This window comes from Pyrgilauda ruficollis, unplaced genomic scaffold, assembly GCF_017590135.1.
Source record: "Pyrgilauda ruficollis isolate IOZ18807 unplaced genomic scaffold, ASM1759013v1 scaffold24, whole genome shotgun sequence".
Taxonomy (NCBI): domain Eukaryota; kingdom Metazoa; phylum Chordata; class Aves; order Passeriformes; family Passeridae; genus Pyrgilauda; species Pyrgilauda ruficollis.
The window spans coordinates 487055-511236 of record NW_024523648.1 but is presented as its reverse complement, the minus strand read 5'-3'; the positions used below and the strand labels follow the sequence as shown (position 1 = coordinate 511236).

Below are 24182 nucleotides of genomic sequence, written 5' to 3'. Positions count from 1 at the left end.
ACTTCCAGGTACAATTTCAATGGTTATTTTTAAATGTTGGAAGTCTGTCTGAACCATTCATTTATAAAGATGTAAAATGTAACCATTTAGTATATAATATTATGTTTTGTGTGAAATCTGAAGTGTTTGAGAAAAGTACTTCAGCATCAGATTTCCATAGTGATAATTCACATATTTTTAAAATATGCTTCTATCACTTAAACTGTTTAGAGTTTAGAAGTGTCTTGTATGCCAGTACATTCTGCTCTTTCACTTCATGAGTTGTGGACAATGTTACTTTATTTTGTCAAAGCACATACTGTATTATTGGAGAATGAATTACAAAGAAACTGAAAATATCATTCTCTTTTCTTTTTCTTTGTAAAAAAAAAAAAAAGACGTTTTAAGTTACTACAGGCTTTGCATATTAATGCAAAATTACAGCCATTGCAGTATGTGTTAGAGCTTCTCTAATTTCTGCAATGGATCTGTTTAGTATAGTATTACATTCTTACATCTAAAGTTTCTTAATACTTTGCATGAATTTCATGGAAACAATTCACACAATTTTCTCCCCAGATTTGACTGCTTAGACTGTTTCATAGAAATAGAAGCATAGACTGTTTCATAGAAAATATTATATAAATTGCAGTATTTTTCTAAGCACTTACGTGGATAACATAAATTTTCCAGAAATTAGCCACCTGTGTAGCACACAGATTTAACTGCAGCTTGTTTAACACACTGTTTTAATTACAGCAGATATTGTCTTGCAAGTGTATTTTACATACAGTTGGTTACTTTCACCAAACTGTTTCTTCTTACTTCATGTTTCTTCAGCTACTACAGCACACACATATGGGACAATCTTAGCCTAATCCTTTGTAGCTGATGATCATTCACTGTGATGCTTAAAACCCACGTTTTTTCTATTATAGCTTTCTGTTAAATTTTCAGGGTACTTTAATTGTGTATTGACAATTAAATACACCCACAAGTATGTGTGTGCAATTAGTACCATTGGCATCTGCCAACACTGGAGAGGTCAGGCACTGAATTAAAGTGAGCCTAAGAGAAGAAAGTGCAAACAAACAATAGGACTCTGTCTCCAGCTGAACTTGTGCCCACCCTCGAATAGAACAGCCCTCCTGTTTCAGGTGGAATTCTGCTGGAAAATATTACATAGGAACAACATGAGATTCCACTTGCCTTTCACTTTATTTAGTTTACTTATATGTAGTTAATAAGCCCTTAAGGGGTTTTTCTCCTAGCTGCTTTGTTAGGGTTGCATATAAGTAATTGAAAGAAATTATTTATTTAAATAATATGTAATTCATTGTATTTTTCAGCAAGGAAGTTTTTTATTGCTCTGGGTATGTCAAAAACTCCTATTTTTGGAAATAAGGCACTTTGAATTTTAGTATTTTATTGTGGACATGAAGAATGTGATAGAAGTAAGAAAATACACACCATGTCCTGTCAGACAGCCATTTAAAAGAAAAGTGATAAAATTATTTGAAACCTGCTTGTGCATTAAAATAGCTATAAAAACAGAGAGGATCACTGCCTCCCTTGTATGATGTGTTCTGGAATGTAAAATAGTGGAATAAAAATAGATTTTCTAAATATTTTGAATCCCTTGAAATACTGTCAAGAGAAGTACAGAGAGTATTGTAAAAAAATCATGTTCAGTTGTGCCATCTGGTGTCTAGAAGTGGCAGCTGTATTAGCATCAAAGCCAGGCCTTTTGTGCAAGAAACTGGACTTCTGTACAGTAATATTTTTATCTTTAGCTGTGTTGCTATAATGCTTTACTGACTGAGAGGGTGTAATTGCAGAGAAAGAAGCGTAGGTACTTTTCTAGGTTTTATGGTCCAGTGACCAAAATGTGCCTCAGTGATGGAGTGAAATGTGTTGGAGAGACCCATTTTTTTATCATTTAAATTTGCTGTAATTGCATTTGATAGCAGAGCTGTTTCACGGATATGAAGAAAAGATTTAAGTAAACATGAAAGATTTAACAGACTGAAAGGAAATTTTCCACAAGATTGTCCATCTCCAGTGTATAAATAGAACCAATACATGTTTAAATAGAACCAATGTTTCAATATAACCCAAATGTTATATTGAAAGATCATATACTCATGTTATATAGTCATTGATTGTTACACTAAATCATAATAGCTTAATCATTTTGATTGGAAATTGGATTTTTTCTGTGAAAATTTGTGGTGTTCAGGTTAACAGAAGACTACAATTGGAAAAAGAGCCCAGTCTGTCCCAATTCCTCTCCTTCAAAAAAACCTCCAAACCAGCCATCAATAAAACTTCTAAATTAGCCAATGTCCTCATCTGTCCCGGTGCAAGAAGCCTTCCTTACATTTGTTATTTTCAATGCAGCAAAAGAAGAAGAACGATAAATCAACAAACAGGTTTGTGAGTGTCCCCAATCTAAGTGCTCTGGAATCTAGCGGAGTGGTGGGCAATGGACATCCAAACCGCCTGGACCCCATTCCTAACTCACCCATCCACGATATTGAGTTCAGCAGCAGCAAACCACTTCCACAGCCAATGCCACCCAAAGAGCCCAAGACGTTTTTGAGGTGAGCACTGCCTCACCAATCTTTTTTTTTTTTTTTGCTTAATTTTGGAAAATTTTGCATTCTTATTGAGCTGAATCCCACTTGCTCTATCAGCCTTTCAGAGGTACAAGTACTCTTACAGCATTTTTAATTTTTACATTATAATTATAACCTCTTTATAGTATTCCTTTTTATTGTAGACCTTGTTGAAATGTGTAGTCTCTCACTTTTTCCTAAGCCTCGAACTTTGAAAACCCTTATAAATACCTTAACAGAATTCATGTGCTTCCAATTGTTTACATATATGAACAATTGTTTTAGATATTTGTGTTATTTACTGGTTTTCATTTAGGAATTGATACTAGCACGAAGGTTTTTTTATTTAGTAATATATGATAATGATTTTTATGTAAGAAAATTTTCCGTGCTAGGTGAATGTTTTGTGTTTCCTCTTTCCTCACCTATATGAAATTGTTTCATAGGAGTAACCTTACTACAGCAACAGGAAATGTACAGGCTTGGGTGCTTAATGCTGAGCTTCCAGTAATCACAACCAGCATTAAAGTCTCAAGTAATTCTCTCACAAAATAATCTGCTGAATTGAATAACTTAAAAAAGGCATTTTAGAGGCAAGATTTTAATCTTTTATCTTGATATGCCCACATATTAAATGCACATTAGTGCTGTACTTTGTATCTAGTAGGTGCTGATCTCTTACCTCTATGTTGCCAACTTAAATGTAGTTACTGGTTCCACAGCTGGTTGTTTGCTCTCTCCTTTGGTTTAATGCAAAAGATCATATACCTGGCAACAGCTAACTATAAAGGGAAAATCTAAAATAGATAAGGGAAAACAATATTTTTCAAGAAAACCTTTTTAAAAAAAAAAAAAAAAAAGTACTGTTGCTATTTTTTCCTGTGCATGTTATGTGCATGAATATGCTCAGGTCAAGAAAACCTTTTTTAAAAAAAAAAATAAGTACTGTTGCTATTTTTTCCTGTGCATGTTATGTGCATGAATATGCTCAGATATCTATAAGCATGCATGTGCATGACCCCATGGACTGTGATGCTGGAATTTTCACTCCAAAATGTTTTGTGCTCTGTATTATCCTATAGTAGAAATTATTTTATTACCTATTTTTATTGATAAAGGAATTTGTGTAATTAAATTTAAATTATTCTTTCCTGCTCATTTTGTGAGAATGTTAAGTTTTCAAAGTGGTGCCAAATGCTGTTTACAGCACAGCAGTTTGTTTTTTCTAGTATCTTGGCATATTTTAAGTGTGTGCATGAACAATTGCAAGTGATATTTGTGATGGGTATAATTACAAAAGTGTGTATTTCTGTTCAGTTGCCAGCCACTCTTTGTGAGCACATGTCTGCAAATATGATGTTAGCATCATATTTTTCAAAATTAACTTTACCACAGGAAAAGGATGCTAAAAGAGGACCTTCTACAACCATGCTTTCCCAAGAAAACTCTTTTTATTCTTCCTACAGCTCTTTATGAGATTTAAAGTTATGTTTTCCAAAATATTACTTGCCCACCCTGTAATGTGGCTTCTGAACTGACTTGTGCTGCTGATGCTCTCCAATGGAGTGGATGATCACAGATTCTATAGGGAGACATTAAATCACATCCTAAGGCACACTGATAACTAATCCATGGAAAAACAGACTGTGTTCCTTACTGAATACTCTCTGTGATTTTTTTTTCTTCTCCTAACAGCTGTACTTTTCACGTAGTTGTAGGATAATTGTTTGTTTTTTTTCTTTTTGTGAATTTAGCCCTCCTCAGACTGATGCCTCACCAGTGGCTTCACCAGACCCACAACGGCAGGAGTGGTTTGCCCGATACTTTACGTTCTGAGAGATGATTTGTTTTTGTGGCACAGCGTGATGTGGACTGTTTATAAAGAGCATGACCTTAAGTAAACCCTCATGTGAACAAGCTTTCCTGTAATTTGTCAAACACTGTGAATGAGAAAGTATTTGTCTTTCTGATTTGAAACTGCACTGTATTTCCTGTTATATTTGTTGGAATCACCTGACATGGTACTATACAATATGTGTAATTATAACTATTATTTTTATTTAAAATGGAAGACTCTTTAAACTTTGTAATTACTGCATAATAAATTTTGGTAGAACAAAGATAATGCTTTTTCCCCCTTTTTCCTGTAAATGTGTTTTCTTTGATTTCAGGTAAGGCTTTTCCCCCCAAATAACATAATTGCATGGTTACTATAAATACAACTTCAACTGTAAAAGGAAAAATATGTATCTCTCACTGTCTCCAATTTGGGTGGGATATGTTTAATGCATCCCAGTTCTGTTACTTTGTAGCAGTTTATAAACCTTCTCTGGCTAACATTTAAAAGGAAGAATGCTAAATAAAAACTAGTGTAGCTGCTGGCCTTCAGAGCAGATGGATTGTGACAGAAGATGAAAAAAGCCACAAACCAGCAGCTGTTCCTTGGGGAGGGGGGTTGACTCCTCACCTATTGCTGATGAGACTTCACCATCTAGTTATAATCAAAGATTTTATCATTGAATTTAAACAGAAACTGTTCCCACAGGTTCTATATTACTTTTATGAATATTAACAAAAACAAATGCTTGAAATATTTAGAAAACTGTTTTAGGTATCTCTGTGTAAATCAAGAATCTACATTTTGAGCATATAGTTTTGCTTTGGATAAAATTCATGTCTGAAATGAAAAAAAAAGAAGCCACAAACAAATACCAACTACACTACTTTTTCCCATTAATACATACTACAGATACAGGTCTTTCATTAAAACTTAGTTACCTTCCCTTGTCTATATTAAATTTTTTTCTTCTTAAACTAATATGTGAAACTGTTTTTCAGCTAGTGAGCATGATTCCCCAGTCTATACCTTTTATGATGTCAGTTTTGCTCAAGAAATTTGTTGCAGCATAGAGAAAACCAGAGCTTATTGTCTTTTTTATATTTTTTTCATTCAAAGATTACCACAAATTAACTCACACTGGTAGTCTCAGGGAGAATATTGTCTTTGTTTTATGAATGTATTTTTAAGCTAAATCTCTTATCTTTTAAAACCAAGAAAAAAATGTTTGAGTTATTTGAATAAGGTTCTAGTTAGCATATACAAAGGTCTTGAACTTTAATATTTCATCTAAAGCCCTAACTGCATCCTTTTTTTGCTATATGCACAAAGGTAAATACCCAGATGAAGATACTTGCTAATTACAATGAGTTTTATATGTACTATATGTATAAATGAAAAATTTGTATGTTTTCATATAAACTATATAAAAATCTTCTAAATGCACATTTAAAAACTTCTATCATATAATTCACCTTGAAAACACCACTGAAAGCTGTATTCTGGTGATGCTGCCATGGATTAAAAATGTATACATCAGATTTTCTGTAGCTGGTGGACTCAACTGTAGGTATATGCAACTTTTTAATTTTAGAAGAAAGCCATATTGGGCAAAATGTCAGATTTCTTGGCTGTTACCCAAAATAAAATTCACTAGATCATTTTGTTACAATGTTCTGAAGTGAGTGTTGTGTATTTTTTCTTGCGTGCTTTGCAAGGGATCAGCTGCTTTCTCCCATCTTCAACTTCATTTGTGCATTTTTACATATGGAATGAATAACTGAACAGGAATACAAATATAATGGTCCCTCAATTTACCTATTCAGTGAAAGGTGTGCCCATTTTTACTGGTAGGCATCTGAATGTTAAGAAGCTCTCAGTTACCATGTCTGCCACACTCAGCAGTTGTTCCACTGCCTTATCAGTCTCCTCAAACCAAAGAAACAGCCAAAAAAATGTCCCAAAACCAAACAAAAATAAAAAGTCAAACAACCAGAGAAAAGTAAGAAAAATTATATTTTCTACCAAATGGCGTTGAGAACTCTGTAAAATGTATTTGTAAAAGAAGTCAGTATCTGGCTTTTGCTATTAAGGAACTTGCATGATGACAATGCCACTGTGTTCCTGATCTTTGCAGTACCTGGCATTCTGGAAAAAGCTAAAAGTGCGGGGATTCATGAGTTCATAGGAAGCTTCAACCTCAGCTGCCAAGAGACACACTTTAGGGCATAGTCTGGAGCCCAGGTTTTACAGCCACATGAACATCCAGCCATGTTCATGCTGCCTGGTCTAAACCTTTCCCTGTGGGATCCATGAGCTCTTCTCAGCTCTTGTGCAGCCTTGCCAGCAGTGTCCGAACTGCACGCTGTACCACCACCCTGACCACAGCATTGATGGGCACTTCTGTACTCTCCTGGAACAAACCCAGACTGAGGGCACACACTGTATTCTGTAAAACTGAAAAACAGAGCAGTTTTAAGTCTTTGTCTTCATTACCACACAAGACTAAAAGGAGGGACCTGAAAGCAAAAATAGTAATACTGGTTTATGTAAGAAAGCCGTTATTCCAAGTGGAAAGCAGAGCCAAACCAGGCAAGTGTTCCAAGCCCAGGACAGGAGAGCTTTTCAGGCTGGTAACTGCCAGCACTGTCTCCATCCGCTAGTTTGAAACAATTACTTTTCCCTGTCCCATTTTGCACCATGACTTCAAAAGATGCTATCTCATGGGTTTTTGAAAGGGCCTAATACATTTTTTAATAACTTCTTGTTGAGCAAACATTTCTTCATTACTCAACTAAGCACATAACAGTTACTAGTTACTATTAGATAATAGTAAGTTGATAAATAACTTCAGCTTTTTCTTGTGTGAACCACTACATGATCACAGCCTTTACATGCAAACATCTGCTGCTTGCTCTGTAGTTGAAAAATCGGCTGCCCCAATTGCAGGCAGCTGCACTGTTTTTCATACTGCTGCACTGGTTGTTTAGCTACCAACACAGTGTGAGGAAGCACACATGGATGCCTCCAGGAATTCAGGGATGACAGCTCTGCCATGCCAGAAGCTAGGTAACTGTTAACAAATGTGCAGCAATAACTGTGTCTCATTATTAGAAAAGAGCAACCTGGTTTTGTACCTTGCAAAGCCAGCACTATAAACGGATTAAAGTTGACACTGAAAGCATATGCCAGAGAATATGCTTTTGACACTGAAAGCATATGCCATTCCTCTTTATAACCCCCATGATGCAGTCTTTTGCTGTTGAGGATTTAGGCAACATCTACAAGTACCCTGAAGTTTGTGTTTGCAAACAATGCAGGAGAGGTAACTGAACTTCCATCCACTGCTTCACCAGACAGGAGTCCTATGCAGAAGTCCTCCTCTGATAGCATGTGGAGTAGCAATTCAGAGAAATCTGATTTGTGATTTAAAGCACCTGTGAAGTTCCACACAAACTTTTCCCCCAAACATTCCAAGACCATTCCCTTCTTTGCTGGCCAAACATTATTCAGGAACTCACGGATAGTAAGATAATATCATCAAGAGGTGAAGTAACCACTGCAGCTTTCTTATTCATTAAAATTTAAATAGGACTGGGAGGGGGAAAAACCCAGCATGCTAGACATTAAAATTAATTATCTTAGTTTCATTAAGGCACTAAAGCAGTTGCTTTACATATTAAAGCCATACATCATAACTTGATAATATGGCATCTAAAGGATATTATTTCTGTTTGAAAATTGTTGATTTAAAATACAAACTGCGTACATTTCTTTTGAAACGTTTTTATTATAGAACTATTGGTGCTATTATGGTACACTTTTTGGTTAAGATCTTACATGGACACTGATTTTTGTTTTGATTGCCTATCAAGAATTCCTCATTAACACAGGCTAACAATGGGAGGTCCTGGGATTGAGAAGCTCAATGGAGAAAAGTTTTAAGATCGCTCAACACTTCAAAGTTATGGGGACATTAAGCTGTGCTCTGTGATATTGCAAGACTTGAATGGATGTATGAAAAAGATTCTAATACCTTCTCAGAGGTACCAAGAAAATATGCAAGTAAAACAGAAGACAATCGTTGGGACCCTAAGAAGGGCAATATGTTTCTACCTAACCTCTGTCACTCTCTCCCTGTCCTCCCCCGCCATGCACACTTCTCTGTTTATTTTATTTTTTTTTTGTCTTTGCCTCTTTTACTATTAAATAAAATATATCAATTTTTTCATACCAACGTTTAACCTCCTTTGGTTTTAATCATGTGTTTTTGAATATATTTTGAACCTTCAAAGTTCTTTCCATTTGATACATAGACTTCATTTCCTTTGCTCTTCTGAGTTTAAACCGCATCATAACAGCCTGGAACACAATTTTGATATAGCATTAGCTAAAACCCAAAATATTTCAAGTAACTGTAGAGCATGTCACTGGGTTGTTATATGCAGGGAAAAAATACAGATAATAAATTATTCAAAATACCGTAATGCAAATTCTAGGCATAAGCAAAAGCTTTACAGCCTGCAGCAAACCCTGCTTTTTGGTTGCATTAAGAATAAAATCCCCAAACTCCTCAGACTCTGTTACGCCCTCATGAAGAAGGGGAAGTGGCTGGTTTGTCGTGCAGCTCTCTCTGAAGAAGCCAAATTTAGACTTCGAGGTGTAACCCACGGGGGTGGAGAGGGAGCTTGTAGGAAGCAGCTTCTGCTGCCTCGAGGCTTCCCCTGCCACCGCTCCCTTTCTCCCGCCTCGCAATCCTCCACGCCGTGCAGGAGCAGCGTCTGTCTCCACGGGGTGCAGAGAGCGGCACCGCTGCACGGAGAAGCCGCAGATGGAGCTCTTGTTCTCGAGAGGCCGGGAAGCTGGAGTGTCCCACGGAGCGCCCTCGTGCCGGGCCTGCCGCTCCTCTCCACTCCCGGACGGGCCGGTTCTCCCGGGGGAAGTGCCCCGGCACCCCGTCCGGGCCCGGCCCCGGCCGCTCTCCGCCGTGCCGTGCCGTGCCGCCCCGCCCAGGGCCCGCCGGGCCCGGGTGTGGAGCGGCGCGGAGGGGCGGGGACGGAGCCGCTCCTCCCGCTGGCTGAGGGAGCTGCGGGGCTGGCGCAGCGCGGCGGGAAGCGGCGGGAAGCGGCGGAAGCGGGGCGGCCCCGCTGCAGGCACCGAGCGGGAGCGGGGCGGCCGCGGAGCGCAGCGCATCCCTCGCTGCCCGGCGCTGAGCGGGACGGGACGCGCTTGGGGCAGCGCCCGCCCGGCCGCCTTCAAAACTTGCCGTGCTGGAGGCAGCCGGGGCGGGAGAGCCGGGCAAGGGGCTGCGGCAGCCGCCTGCCCTCATTGCCTGCACGGCGAGGGAAGCGAGAGCTGCCCGGTTTCGCTTCTCGCACTACCGGGAGGAGCGCTCCGCCCCTCCCCGCCCACCCCGGCGGGAGGGCGGCACCGGCTGGCGGGGGCGGGCCGGGCCGGGCCGGGTTGGCGGGAGCAGTCACTGAGGGGCGGGGGGCTCGGGCCGGCCCCGGCGGCTGGCGCGGTCCCGGTGCCGGGCAGCGGCGGGCGGAGGTGCTGCCCTGACGAGGTTTCCCTGCCCGAGCTCAGGAGCCGCGCCCCGCCCCGCCTCGCCTGGCTCCTCGACGGGCTTTTCCCAGGGAAAGACAAAGTTTCCCGCGCGGCCATAGCGGGAAGCGCGGCTGTGTGACCGCCTCGGGCGCCCTGCCCTCCCCGCGCAGCGAGGGACAGCATGGTGCTGAGCGCGGACCAGGTGAGCCTCATCGGGCAGGTGTTCGAGTCCTACGTGCTGGAGCACCACAGGGACGAAATCCTGGCCATCCTGAGGGAAGCGGACGACCAGGCGCACTACCCGGTCGTCGTCGACGCCTTGACGCTCTTTGAGACCAACATGGAGATCGGGGAGTACTTCAACGCCTTCCCCAGCGAGGTGCTCCCGATTTTCGACAGCGCGCTGCGCCGGGCGGCGCTGGCAGCGCTGCAGGAGAGCGCGGAGCCGGCACAGCTCAGCCTCAAGCAGAACCTCCACGCCAGGGTCTCGGGTGAGTGGCGGGGCGGGGGCTGCAGAGAGCTGCACCTCCCAGCCTGGACTGCCAGCGTTCCTTGGCTCTTCAGGGAAACTGCCAAAATTTCCTTACTCTGTAACAAGCTATTGGGGCGCCGTGGAATGAGCAAGTTTAATTCTTGCCGTTGCAGTGTTTGAAGCAGAGGGACTCCTTAGTGTTTATTGAGCAGCAGAGGACACGTGCAAACACTTGGATGGGTGTAGACCAACTCCCGAAGAAAAGCTGTGGCCATCCCTACTGGCCTGCGTGTCTCACTGGTCAGGGCTTACACTAAAGCCTTTCCAGGGCAAAGACTCCTCAGAGCAGCAGCTGGTCTTACATTTTTTCTTTTAGACAGAAGGTGTAGAGAGAAGAAAAAGAAAAAAGGAGAAAATAGTTTTAGAGGAAGATAAATAGTTCTGAAGTTTTACTGCAGGTTGACTTCCCCTTCCAGTTGGCTCTCGGTCCTTATTGGCTCCAGCCATCTTCCAGAAGAGGCAAAGTCTAAATTTTGAGTTGTCTTGTAACAATTTCATCTGAAACTGTTGAATTTTATGCTTAACTGTTATAAAATTGCTTGTCATAAAATTGGAAGGAACTGTTGGAAGGCATGATCAATAATGGAGGATTCAGTAATGTTTTCACTGCCAGGTGATATATCATTATCCCTTATTATTGGGAAATTTTTAGTAGCTTTGAGGGTTGGTAAATGTAGAGTGCAGGTTCTGGGATTGAAATGTCTTTTTTGCTTGTTGTGGGAAACTGGGTCAGCAGTGGCATCATCCCTTCTGGTCATTTCTGATCACAACAATTTGGAGCAATAGTCTGCAAAGCCAAGAGCTGGCAGCCTGTGTTTCCCTACCCTGCCCTGTTGTGGAGTGGCTTATGATCATTCAGTCTTTTGGCAGCTTGAATTTGGATAAATCACAGTTGTTAAATAGGCCTGTGTATCATTCCAGTGAGTTTCCATTAAAATGTTGTAATGACAATGCATACATCAGAAATATATTTAGCCTGTGGTGCTGAGGAGCTTGTACGCAGCTGCTGAGTATGTGAGGTAATAGGATGGCCTCTTGTACTGCACTGAAATTTGACCTCAGGCACCTTCCTGTACCTATGAAAGCAGGAATGAGGTAAAACTTTCCTCCTAGTGTTCTGAGATGCATTTATATCATTCAGGGCTCCAGCATGAATAAAGACTCCAAGTATGATTATTTGGAAAGCTGACCGGAAGTATTAGAAGGAATACAGCAAGGAGAGATGATCTCTGCATGAGTAGTGGTGTCTTTAAGACATTCCTTTTCCTCTTATCAGCCTCTTTCTGGAGTTGATCATTCCTCCCACAGTGATGTTTTGTCTAAATATTCCCTTATCAACATCTGGGAAAATTAGCCCCCTTGATCAAATAGTTTTAGTAACTGATAAAAGCAAGCTTGACTGATCATTGGTAGAAGAATTCAGTCAGCAGACTCACAGATAATTGCATCCATAAGCTGGAGAGAAGTTGGTGAAGAACAGGGAGTTGTCCTTGAGAGGTCCAGCTGGATCAAAATAACAAATGTCCTCAGAATTTGGTTAGTGTTCTGTACCACCGAAAGGCTCACTGCAGAAGAAACAAAATAAATAACCTACATTTTCTATAGCCTTTTTTTCCCATGATACTGTTACCTTTTAAGTGAGTGCTGATTATCTTCAGGATTCTCATGTTGGAGTGCCACCTCCCATTCCCATGTCAGATAAGGAGGGAATGAGAACGTGGTGCACTGTTCTTGGTGGGAGCAGCAGGCAACTACCATGAGTGTGGGTGATGGTATCTGTGTGTCAGGCTGGGAATTAAGTGAGGAGAAGTGATTTTGCATACACCAGATATAAAAAACAATCTCAACACCTTCTACCAATATGGACAGGGCATCTAGGGGTTCAAAAAAGGATGGAAGGAGTGTGGGTATGCAGTAATTAATAATGGGTGATTGCCCTGAGTTCACTGAGGAAAGTAAAAGTTCTTTATCTGAGTTTCAGCATTGTAGGAATTTGATTGTATGGCTTCTACTTTTTGCTACAAATACATTAAATTTTTTTTTCCTTATTTATCGTTAGCCTGAGCACCATTGTGTTTGTTACTGAAGGCCAAGCTGCTTCTGATATTTTAATAGCTTTTTTTGTGACTAATACAGTAGATTCCAAGAGGCACATACTCAATTAAAGAATTTGTCAAGCAGTCTAGTATGATCAGAATGAAGGCTCTTTTTGTCACATTTAGACTCTTGTCTCTTCAAAATTCGCAGAGATGATCATCATATATCCTGACAACAGTGCTGCAGCTCTCTCTAGTGTAAGATGTGTTGCATTTTTGCAAAGCTTTTTCAGGGGCAGCAATACTGAACTAAGAAAAAAAAAAAGCCAAAACAGGTGGAGAAATAACGGATTTTTTTCCCCTGAACTGACTAGAAATGCAAATCTGTGGTAGAATGAAAATTTCAACAGGCTCAGTAGAACATTTAAATAGCTTTATTAGAGTCAAACAGAAAAAATTGTTTGCAGTTCTACAAAATATTTCATCCTGATTATTTAATTCTACTTTTTCTACTTTATTCTCTTGTCTTTTAAAATTAGTTCAATAGTTAAAAATATTTTCTTTCAACAAAAACAGAAGGTCAAGTGTTGCTTAAAAGCATCAATCTGGAATGTTTCTGCATGTCTGAAATAAGGAATTTGGGTTTGAAAACACTGAAACAAATATGACTTCTTTTTTTTTTTTTTTTCAGCCAAAGTCACTGAGAAGATTTGACCTAAATGCACAAATAGTTTCAGTCCCCTTATTATTTCCTAGCAGATTTGTAGTTTTACATCTCTGTAGAAAATATTCCAAAATATTTTGGAAGTAAAGATAAGAAATTAAGTTTATAATTATTAATATCTTGTAGCTCATTACTAATTTCTGAGTAGGCATACTTTGCTCAGGTGAGCATTTTAAGACCATTTACTTTTATAAAGACTTTGTAGGTTGTTGAGATTAATCTTCCTGAGGATTTCAGCCACTCTGGTGCCAAGTGATGGGTGATCACTTGAGCAGGATTAGCACACGACTGAACTGGCTGCTGGGGTGGAATTTAGGGAGAGCAAGTGGAAAGTGTCCTGTCACTATGCATTTGAATATACAAGTGATTTTGCTTTGGCTGTGTTCATAACCCCTTTACATTCTTTTTATGCTATCTTCCTTGTGCTCGAGGTTTACTGGTATGCAGTGTGGATTTAAGGTCAAATGCTCTCCGATTATGAGTTTGCCTAGACTTGAGAATTCACACAGTATTCACACAGCTACATCTGTTTAACTCTGAGAATAACATTGGTCCACAATTAAGTAGCATAACTAAAAATTTGTCATTCAGATAAACCAATTGTAGAATAAATGACATCTGCAAAAAGAACATCTGAATTAATACAGATATGGGAACATCAGGATCTGTTGCCATGAATGGAAACTGTTCATGACTATTCACCCCTTGGCAAGAGTGGGAGAGTAAACTGGCAGTGTTTTCAGCTAGTGCTCAGTGTCTGATGATTTTCACCATCTGAGGACAGTGAATCAGATTTATGGTACAACAGATGAATAGTTGAATCATGTTTATGAAACACTAATAACAATGGCTACTGTTTATGTGTCTGGCATGTTTTCTAGTATTTCTGTTTAATTGCATTGTAAGTCCTTGTTTGATAAGCATATGCTGCACATATTTCTGTCTAACAGGTTTGCCTGTTTGCCCAGAGCTGACTCGAGAGCACATTCCTAAATCCAAGGATGTGGGACACTTTTTGTCTGTTACTGGCACTGTCATACGTACCAGTTCAGTGAAGGTTTTGGAGTTTGAGCGGAGTTACATCTGCAACAAGTGCAAGCACGTGTTTGCTGTCAAGGCTGACTTTGAGCAGTACTACGCATTCTGTCGTCCAGCAGCCTGTCTCAATGAAGAAGGCTGCAACTCAACCAAGTTCATGTGTCTCTCTGGAACAACCTCTTCTCCTACCTGCTGCAGGGACTATCAAGAAATCAAAATTCAGGAACAGGTAAGGAAAAAAAAAATCCCCGTAGACAAAAGGGGAAGGTATTACAGTATAGATGTCTACTGTTTAAAACAAATGCCAGAGATGACTGAAAGAAGCCAGGTAACCCATTGGTCAGAGATTTCTTGTCAAAGAGTTAAAAATTAAGCCAACACGTAGACCATACTTCTGTTACTGGGTAATTAGATAGATATTGTGCAAAACAGCAGCAATAAGGGAATAGATGAAACTTCCATAGATGAAATTCCATTCCACGTTGAATCCCTGTAACACCAAGTGTGCATTTTTTTCTCTAAGCACTTCCTGTGCACGATGCTGATGTTCAACGCTGGTTCTGAGGACTAAAGCTAGCTCAGTGTTGGCCAGGGCCAGCTGTAGCTGTGCAGTGTGGTCAGTACATGGTGTCTGCAAGTGTTCTTCCCTTCAGCCAATGTTGAACTCAACAATTATTGCATACATGGTCCTTACAGAACCTGCATACAGAATTTCCATGTTTTCTGATGGTAGCCCTGGGTGGAAGTGAAGACAAGGTGGAGGAGAAATGTATGAAGTTAGAAATGAAGATCTTAAAAGTTCAGAATACCAAAAAATGTAAAGGAATAAACTTTCTAGGAAATAAGCCCTATATTGCATGAACATATAATGATTGTTTCTGACATATGGGAAATCTCTATAACTTAGATTTTGTTATACTGTGTGACACACAGATCTCACTGGTAGGAAGAATTTTCAGCAACATGGGCTTGTTAAAAACAGTAAAGTTAAACTAAGAGTGAATTTCCCTTGTGTTTCCTACTGAGCTCTGCAAATAACTGTGCATGTGCCATCAGTACTGACAGTGATGTGAACTGCCTGTGGCCATTTAGATAATACACAAGGGTGAATTAACCTTCCTAGGCACCAGAGAGTGAATACATTTAGAATTCTGGCACGTATGACTTGGGCTGCAGAATGAAAAGGTACTTCTGACTGTTGTTCTTGTGCAATGGATACTCTCAAAACTATTGCAAGCTCTAAATGTAAATGGAAAGATTGTTGGAAATGGACTGTGACAAGATTGCACAGACTTTGCCCTGGAGAAAAGAAAAAGAATTACAGGAGTTACTGGCACATTTGTCAATATATATTTGGGTTTTCCTGTTTTTGATTTAATCCTTGACACCTAGGTGTATACTTAATCTCAGACTGTCAAGTCATGGTTAAATACCAGAAAAATACAGAGAATATTCACTCTGTAGTGAATACAGAATACAGAGAATATTCACTCGAAGCATTATCTAACCCATGCACATGCCTCAGTACCCAAAGTCAACTTTACACATCGAACAAGTACTAGTTATTACCTAGTAATAACTCAAACTATAATAAAAAAAAAAAATTGGTCTTTCAAATGACCTCTTTTAGTGAGCTTTCTTCAGCAAGATATTGAAATCACACAAGGTCTCCCAGCACTGATCACCTTCTGCTAATTAAATACTCAATCCCATTTCCTTTAATATCAGCATTCATTGTTAACAACTTAACAACTTTCATTGTTAAGTTCAGGGCAGCATTGGCATCCTTACTGTAAGTTTTGTAGTAAAAAGCAAGAACTGACCTCTGTTCCAGGAAAGGACCACAGGCTAGAGCAGCTGTAAATTAAAGGCTTTTGAAAGGTGCAGTTCTTAAGAAGTGCTTTTCCTTTCCATCCCCTAGGTTCAGAGGCTGTCTGTTGGAAGCATCCCTCGTTGCATGGTGGTTGTTCTGGAAGATGACTTGGTGGACAGTTGCAAGTCTGGTGAGGACATAGCATAAATTACCTATGTCTGTACCCACAAGCATTTTTAGTTTTCCATTTGAGATGAATCTCTGTCAGGTGGCTGTCAGTGCTGCGGGCTCCTCGAATGAGGTGTTGTCTGTGACGTTGCTGTTTCAGGCTGAACGTTAGCGAGGCAGCTGATGACCATTCCAGAACATGTCATGCACCCCCCATGTCAGGTTACATCTTGACTGTTTGACAGATCAGTTACAATAAGTAATGTGTTGAGACATACAGAAAGTACATTAAACCTTGTTAGTGTAGAACACCAAACCTCCCCAGGAGATTGGGTCACACAGCGTGAGGTGTCCCTCCATAGGTTTGGAGAGCCAGGAAACCTGACCTCCTCTCTAAGGAGTACTGAAGGTAGAAAAAGCTACTTGGCATTCAAAGAAGAAGCTCATTGGCAGGAGGATGAATGGAGAGTGGACTAAAAATTCTCAAATAGGCACATTTCCACAAGAAATTAATTTGTGGTTGTACTTTCTCAGAAGAATGCTCTACTCAGAATGTTAACAAGTGATTCTGGGGTTCATCACAAAGGTTACCAGAAGCCAAACAAGTTTTGACTAATTTTTTTTCGTATAATCAATCTAATTGAAAGAGCTTCTGCAGTTTACCAGGAATTCTTCTCTTCTAAAAAAGGAAACAAGCAGAGGTATATCTTTAAGAATTCACCTCCCTTAAACAAAAGTGGAAAGACATAACTTCCTGCCACAGACTTAAGCAACCTACCTTATCTTTGCTTTAGACTTCCAGTAAGTGCAGGAGGTTTTGCTTTTTGTTATTAGATTTTTTTTTAACCTTGTTAACTGTAACGAGGATCTAGATCATGTTATTGTGCATTACAATTGTGCTGAAGTGTCTACATGTCTGAAGTCACATGTTATTTTACTAATTTTTGTTGTTACCTCCAGGAGATGACATCACAGTGTATGGAGTGGTAATGCAGAGGTGGAAACCTTTCCACGAGGGTGCACGCTGTGACTTGGAGCTTGTTTTAAAAGCCAACTATGTTAAAGTGAACAATGAACAGCTAGCAGGGGTTGTAATTGATGAAGAAGTTCGCAAGGAATTTGAAGACTTCTGGGAAAGGCATAAAAATGATCCCTTAGCAGGTTAGTGGTTGAAAGCTTTTAAGTAGGACACTTGGTTGGATAGAGATTAAATCAGTAGTGAAAATACAGTGACTGAACACATTTTCCCCCCATTATCCTATCTCACCACCCATTAATCAAGAATATATTTTTTTCACTACAAGAATACAAAATTCTTACTTTAATATTACTGGGGTAGGGGTGGAAGAAAGTACCAAACCTACTGCATTGATCTTCATCCTCTGAGCTTTCTATTCAAGTCTTTTTTGGAACATTTATTAACAAGAAATTAAATGTAAGTATAAGAGGAAAAAAAAATGTTTTATAATCAAGAAAGAAGAAGCATACTTCTCAGAAGAAATAGTGTAGACCAGATCTGCCTTTAGACAGCATGGCTGTTGTCTCTGGAGTGAGAGAGCTGACATACTGTCTCTGCATCCCAAATGAAGCTCTGAATCTTTTACCATAGGGATTAGCACATCCCATCTTTAACACAACTCTGGGATGCCTAGGTCCTTGAGTTAGGTGCAGGGGAGCTTTCCAATTCACGATGGCTTCCAGAACAGTCAGTGTTCAGGATGCTGGGTCCTAAACTTACCATGGTCCACAGTCAGCCAGCTTGGAATTACCAGTACTTCTCTCTGGAACTCTGTCCCTGTCCATAATCTGAGTGCCTTCTCCTCAACTCTGCAGAAGCTCAATGGACTCTTTAGAGTCTCCATCACTGAACTTTATTAGGCTGAGAGTTTGTTTTGTAAAACCCTGCAAAAGGCTTAGTCTTCCTTCTTAAAGACAAACAGGAGGAAAGGCAGGTGGGAACCTCCCTCAAATGAGCCTGCTCACAATAAGAAAGTGTAGATCCTGTCGATGTTCAAGATTCTGCAGAACTGCATTTCCTGGAAATCAATTTAATTGCTAGCTTCCTGCTGTTTGGAATGATAACATTCTTCCTTCTGCTATTTGGAGCAAGAATATTTCTTATCACTCTGATTACAACTGTTTAGAAAGTAACTCAGGATCTTCTTTGAAAGTCCCTTTTAATCTTTCATTCTCAGGACACATTTTGGAAGCCTGCAGGGAGCAATGTGATTTTATCTAATATTACCCATTCTGAATAAATAAATTTGAAGTGGCTACAAGAAAGTTGAGGCAGAAATTAGAAGGACCCTGACTGCCCAAGGTGTCTGTTTCAGTCTGTTTGTCTGAATTTGAGTTGAAATTGAGGGCAAAGATCAAATCTAAGGAGTCTGAGGCCACAGAATGTGTGTGTACCTGTACTGTTTTTCGAGAGATAATGATAGCTACTACTGCATTTTATGTCAGTCATTTAATGATGCTAACTCCTAACTGTGAAGTTAAATCTTGAGTGGTGTGTGGCTGAATAACGTTGTTAAAATTTCACTTTTGGACGAACAAAGATGTGTTAATTCCTTCAGAAGATCTCCAAATGAAACACATACACCTTAAGTCATCCATTAGGTCCCTATATTTTGCCAGTACCATGTACTTGCATCTAAATTTAAAACATGAAGTTAAGCTCTCAAAATGGGTCACTCTCTTTTATTCCCTAGCGATGGAAGTAACACATGGCATATAACCTGAGACCCTTTACGTGCTGGTAGTGTCAGAATCTCAAAGAACAGAATTAATCCTGTTACATATCTTCCACACCATCATCATTTTCAGAGCAGATTGAAATAGTCTGCTGCTGGAAAGAGACTATAGTAGGGAGGAGGAGAGGGACACAGAGGGATCAAAGGAGAAGGAAGCTAACAATGAGAAAATGAGCACACTATGTGTGCACGTGTTTAAGGCAAAATAAGTGCTGCAAGTTTTCTTAAATGTACAACACGCCAGTTTTCAAGGGGACATTTTTAAATCTGTAAACTTTTAGGTTTCATAGCTTCTACACTTGTAAAACAAAAGAATTTGCCTGATGGCATTTCATTCCTTAAATTGCAATAGGATTGGCTTTGCTGCTTATGATTGTGACTTACTTAACTGCTGTATCATGAAGTTTGAATCAAACAACTGCTCTAGGTCTCATTTAAAGAAAAAAAAATAAATCTCCTTCCTACCTTACTGTTCTTGCCCAAATTATTTGTCAGTGTACATGGGAGTCCACGGGAAACCAAGTTTTAACTCTGCTGTGTGCCATTTTTGCTCCTGTTTTAGGGAGGAATGAAATTTTGGCTAGCTTATGTCCTCAAGTTTTTGGATTGTACCTGGTGAAGCTAGCTGTAGCCATGGTGCTTGCTGGTGGTGTGCAGAGGACTGATGCTGCTGGAACTCGAACCAGAGGTTCGTATTGTTTCTAAAAGTGTCACATCCTTTGTAACAGTCATTCCCATCCCTGTCCTCACCCACATCCACCCCACCCTTCCAAAATCAAACCAGTAAGAACTTGGAAGCATAATCATCCCATTTGCTTGAGTGAGAACAAGTTTTAATCAATTTTGACTATTTGAAAATCTCAGACAAGTTAAAGTGGGTGTCTAGACTTCCTCTTTTTACTTTAATTTTTCCCAAATAAAACTCAATAGAAGCAGACTTTCAGGTTTCCATTAGGTAGAATATTAAAGGCAGCTGTTTTATCTGAAACATCTCACTTTTTATTGTATAAGTGACATTTTGAATTTATTTCTAGTAGAATATTCCCAGCAGTATTTGGCATCAAAGGATAGAATCTTAATGTTTCCTTAATGCAGATCACTATAGTACATTAAAAGGAAAAATTAAAAGATTAATTTTACTTGCAAATGCCAGACTTTTCCATCTGTGGTTGTCACCACATCTCACTTAGTCTTGTAACTCCAAGTTACCTGCCTGCTGATTCGCCTTCTGTTGTTATTAGATGGCAAATATGCCATGTGCCAGGTGGTACAGAGGTCATAATCTATGTAGGTCATAATAATTTTTAAAAGTATGTCTCTGTATACAAATACAGGATTTTCTCAATGCTCTAACAGCTAAATAAAATTATAGTCTTTATATTTGAATTGAAGTTGAATTTTGTAAGAAAACAGTGAAAAAATTTTGAGCACTTTACTGAGATTGTAGCAGCTGAATTATTTACTTCTGCAATTTCATTGTCAGGAAAATACAAAGTTGTGTAACTGTTGGCAAAGAATTAATTCAACAAAACAGCCTGCTGATTTTATTAGTCCATTTTTGCAATAATTTAAATAACTGAATAGTGGAATGGTAACTAAAACCTGGTATCCTTCTGTTTCATATTCAAGAATGAACTGAGTCTGAGAAATGAGCATTCTGAGATGTAAGAACTTATATTACAGGAAGTGTCAAATACCTGCAAACACTTCACAAGTACTTAACTGTAAATATTTGTGTCTAGATAACTTTATTAAACAATGTATTTATCACACCAAAATAGTGCAGAAATACGTATTTTAATTATATATAGTGCTAAATTTAGGTGAATATGACACATATTTGAGCATTTTGTGTCAATGTTTGTCTGTATATGAACTGTCTACTCCTACATCACTGTTTTCCCCCCAGGTGAATCACATCTTCTGTTGGTTGGAGACCCAGGTACAGGGAAATCTCAGTTCCTCAAGTATGCAGTAAAGATTATGCCACGCTCTGTGCTTACAGCAGGAATTGGGTCCACAAGTGCAGGTATGTGCTTCTTCAGCTGTACAGGTTATCTCTCACTCAAGTATGTTTGTATAGAAGCCTTCTACATGTGTGAACATTTGTGCTCAGGTTGTTATGAGCACAGTTGAAGCAGAGAACTGCTGTGGAGGCATGTAAGGCCTGATCTGACTCTCTGCCGTCCTGATCCTTTGTCTGTATCCACGAAGGACTGTGATGAGCTTCTAGCAGGGAGCCTGACAAGCCTCATCCAGAGACACCTCTCAGTGTTTTGCTAGCAGAGAGTGATCTGGACCTGTATTTTTAGCATTTCCTAGCTATGACAAATGTGACATCTTTCCAGAGCTCACGCTGTGTGATGAGCTAGCATCATTGGGTTTCTCCTGAACAGATAATCTCCTCTCTTCTGTTCTTTTATGTGTTCTGTCTGGGTGCCAGTTTGATTTCTATTTGCTTTCTGGAAATTCACCCCTGTGTTGAGGAATTATTTCTTACTCATGAAGATGGTTTCAGAGAGCAAGTGGGTTTTTTCTTCTTTTTTCTTTTTTTTCTCTTTCTTCCTTTTGTTAAATTTAGGTATGTCCCAGCTGGCTTTCAATGCTAGGCATCTTTGCAAGCTCTTCTGGGACCATGTACAGGGTCAGATGACCTCTGCCAATGACTTTATTTGAACAAATGAATATACTACTTGTATGTTCAAAATCACAAAATAATTAGGGTCAATTCCCAGTGTCTCAGCTAGCATGTGTAACTTGAGTATTTCTCAGAGAGTGCTGCTTATCATTGTATGTCTGGGAAATAGCGTTATTTGCACATGGGAGAACCAGAGGATAAATCTTCCCCAGCTATGTATATACTGAGTGTTCCATAGCTGTGGAGGTGGAACATGACATGATGTTGAACATGTGTGCAAGGAACTTGTTATGAAACACATACGCCTCTGACTTTCCATTCAAACTGTTAACAAATAGGTCTGGAGAGAAGCCAGAGAGAAAATTTTGGCTTAGCATAATCTTTTCTCCACTTTTTGTTCTGCGTTAAGAATTGAGAACAGTCTGGATAATTTCAGATTTGCTAGGGGACTCGCAGTGACCTGGAGTGAAATTTTGCCATGTATTTCAGTGTGGCTTTGCCCATTTTTGTAAGAAGTGATTTCCTGTGTCTGTTGCTCTCAGTCTCTGATGTTGCTGTTGCCTTCTTCACCACATCTCCCGCCCATGCTTCACCTTCCATGTGATCTGATTTCCAGCTCAGCCATGATGGCTAGGTTCAAAGACATGTCCCTGAAAACAAATATTGCAGTTTATATGCTTACTGTGGTATATGTGCACTAATGATGTGTGGAGATAAAGTTTCATCTCAATAAAGGATTGTCTTGGGCCTTTAGAGCATCCATATTTCACTTAAATATTCCTTATTTTTAAAAAAAACTTCTCTCTCAGTCTTTTTTCCAAAATCTGACAGCAGCACCAGATTTCTACTTTAGAATTCTTCAGGACTGTTATCACAAGTGAAAATTGAGTGCCTAGCAAGGAATCTTATTAACCTAATTTAATTTCAGGGAACCTTTCCATGGCTAGAACTGGACTAAGGTATTAATATCTAGACCAGGAGTTTGGATGTTGTTTGAATTACTATTTTCTTTGCCTTTTCTGTGCAAGGAGTGTCTTATGAATCTGCTTGTACCTAGCTGTACCTAACACTGACTTTTGTCAACTTGCTCTCTGTGCAGAAGCTTCAAATTAGTTTGGAGAACTATTAAACTGCTTTACTTTCCTTGTCATAATTGAACACTTTGAATTACCAGTTTCTGCTTTCCCATGAGAGGACAGCTCTAATGCACATTCTTTCTTCCCTCTAGTGGTACGAATATTAAATCTCTAAGTTTCACTTTCATCTAGTTCCTTACTGTACATAAAAAGCAGTCTGAATTGCATTTAATTGCTGTTTCTGGGATTACAGTCCACAGGCCATAGGCCAAAAGACACACCTGAGACTGGGTAAACCCTAAATAACTCCTAATAGCTGGGTCCCTCTTTTAGAGAAAACTGCCGGTATCTAACCAGCCTTTAGTAAGATTCTGTGTACACTGATACCGTGTGCCCTTTACCCATGTGGTACTGGTTTAGGACACAAGCTATTTAACAGGCATTGAATTAGAATTCTGTGTCCCAAACGGTGTCATACCAGTTTTACTTGGTTTTCTGTACAAGTATTTATTTGTACCAGGACACAACATTCTCCTTGTGCCAAAATTCTCTTTCTTTCCTGGTATACCTTAGGCATCACGTGCTCTGAGATCCACTATGATACTTTGTGCCCCTGCAGTATCAGGTGCCTGCTGCAGTCCATTAACCCATACCGACGTGACTGGAATTAGCTTGCAGAATTTCAGAGAACAGTGACCTAACTGCTGCACCTTAATTTGCTGTTGGGCCTCTGCTTTTTCAACCAGGTACCTGCCTTCCCCTCCACTTTCTAAACAAAGTCTGTGCTGTTTTACCTGATTCAGAAAGTACAACCCAGGAGAAAACCCTGCTTTCTTGCTGAAGGTTTGGAAGACCTTCATCTTTCTATCTCACCCACAGGCTTAAGTTGCCCACTTGATGCAAAGAGCCCTTAGAAGTGACAGATAATTTGTTCTGTTTTGAAAAAAACAACTTTACCTCTACTCAGTAAATAAGTTTCTGAGCTTACTTTTTTTAAGTTGCCTTTCTACTTAGCAGAAATTTTCTGTTGCAAATTCTCCGCAAGTTTAGGACTTATATGAGGAACCAGGGTTTGTTCCTCCCACATCTCTTTAATGACAGTTGGCAGGCAGACCAGCCCACACACAACAACTCCGTGGTAAAAATTTATTTGACCACTGTAGGACCTTGTGATCTGTAAATGAAAGATGGGGGAACCATCTGTCCCACTATTTTGTTCTGTCTACACTGTTTTTTTTTACAGGCCCGGTTCATTCTCCCTGACTTGTCTCTCATCTGAGAATCACAGGGAGTCATTCAGCTACCTTTTATTTTTAGAAATTGATACACAGTTTTCCATAAAGATAGAGACTTAGGGAGGCTTAGCAAGATCTCTCTGGGAGTTCTCACCTTACTGCTGAGTTAAGTAAACTGTTTTGCAGAC

The 24182-nt window shown here is 39.7% G+C and overlaps 2 protein-coding genes across 11 annotated transcripts in view; both read left to right on the top strand.

Moving 5' to 3' along the window:
* Positions 1-6073, top strand: part of FAM184A (family with sequence similarity 184 member A) — a 72290-nt gene extending 66217 nt beyond the window's left edge. For 6 of the 9 annotated variants that reach the window (XM_041470071.1, XM_041470069.1, XM_041470066.1 and 3 more), the window contains 2 exons: positions 2380-2582; positions 4352-6073. In XM_041470071.1, the coding sequence (XP_041326005.1) occupies positions 2380-2582; positions 4352-4433 (285 nt within the window). In that variant the 3' untranslated portion in view covers positions 4434-6073. Of the gene's footprint in view, positions 1-2379; positions 2583-4351 lie in introns of those variants that run through there. The other 3 variants (XM_041470072.1, XM_041470070.1, XM_041470073.1) reach the window with 2 other exon arrangements.
* A 3816-nt stretch (positions 6074-9889) lies between these two features.
* MCM9 (minichromosome maintenance 9 homologous recombination repair factor) overlaps positions 9890-24182 on the top strand; it is a 48220-nt gene continuing 33927 nt past the window's right edge. Inside the window, exons 1-7 of one of the 2 annotated variants that reach the window (XM_041469955.1) lie at positions 9890-10472; positions 14224-14540; positions 16233-16314; positions 17253-17453; positions 19608-19733; positions 20955-21074; positions 21627-22474. In XM_041469955.1, the coding sequence (XP_041325889.1) occupies positions 10163-10472; positions 14224-14540; positions 16233-16314; positions 17253-17453; positions 19608-19733; positions 20955-21074; positions 21627-21721 (1251 nt within the window). In that variant the 5' untranslated portion in view covers positions 9890-10162 and the 3' untranslated portion in view covers positions 21722-22474. Of the gene's footprint in view, positions 10473-14223; positions 14541-16232; positions 16315-17252; positions 17454-19607; positions 19734-20954; positions 21075-21626; positions 22475-24182 lie in introns of those variants that run through there. The other variant, XM_041469956.1, reaches the window with a different exon arrangement.